We start from the raw sequence: 816 nt of genomic DNA, 5'->3' as shown, positions 1-816 counted from the left end.
CGAGTCTATCTGTCATATTCCCTGAAACTGTGTTTTGTTCTGCTTTGCCGCTCCCGCTTCAAGAGCGCGCTCCGCTAGCCCTCGGGCGTGGCGCCCGCGCCCGCGTCCCCGCCGGCCCCGCCGCGCCGAGGACGCGAGGCCCGGCGGGCGGCGCGGGCCGAGGGTTCGCCGCGCCGGGAGGCCGCGTACCCCGCGCTGCGCGCGCTCGCCAACGAGCTGCACCCCATCAAGCTGCAGCCGCAGCGCGGCGGGCCCGGCGGCGTCGCGCCGCTGTGCGCCGTCCCCGGCCGCTGCGCGCAGCCCGAGCCGCCCCCGGGGCCCGCCCCGCACGTGCGCTGCCGCCTGGACATCAAGCCCGACGACGCGGTGCTGCGGCACGCCGCCCGGGGCTCGCGGCCCTGCGGCCCCGCCGACGCCGCGCCCTGGGCCCGCGCCGCCCCGCAGCTCTACGGCCTCACGGTCCCCGGGCCCCGCCACGCCGCCCTGTCCCGCACTCCCACCCCCAGCGACCTGTACTGCGCGGACCCCCGGGCGCTGTACTGCGACGGGCCCCTGCCCGCGCCCCGGGACCAGCCCTTCGCCGCGCCCCCGGGCCCCACCCGCTTCTTCTACACCGAGGAGCCCGAGGCCTACGCGGGCGGCTTCGCGGCCAGCCCGGGGCCTCCCTTCGAAGGCTACGGCTCCAGGCCCTACCCGTACGAGGAGCGCCCGGGGCCCAGCCCCCGGCGTGCGGGCAGATACTACCCCGGGGACGCGCGCACCTTCCCCGTACAACGAGCCGCCCGCACGCGCCTACTCCGGGGAGGCCCCCCGAGC

At 78.9% G+C, this 816-nt stretch overlaps 1 protein-coding gene across 1 annotated transcript; it reads left to right on the top strand.

Moving 5' to 3' along the window:
* Positions 1-45: 45 nt before the first annotated feature.
* Positions 46-808, top strand: LOC106002900 (uncharacterized protein C9orf172-like; the record flags this gene model as incomplete). Its single annotated transcript, XM_013037651.1, is given in 2 exon segments — positions 46-774; positions 776-808. Coding segments are annotated over 2 exon segments (762 nt in total), but the record flags the coding sequence as incomplete, so codon positions are not given.
* Positions 809-816: the final 8 nt, after the last annotated feature.

This window comes from Dipodomys ordii, unplaced genomic scaffold (assembly GCF_000151885.1).
Source record: "Dipodomys ordii isolate 6190 unplaced genomic scaffold, Dord_2.0 Scaffold1000004891, whole genome shotgun sequence".
In the NCBI taxonomy this organism is placed as follows: domain Eukaryota; kingdom Metazoa; phylum Chordata; class Mammalia; order Rodentia; family Heteromyidae; genus Dipodomys; species Dipodomys ordii.
This window is presented reverse-complemented; position numbering and strand designations above follow the sequence as displayed.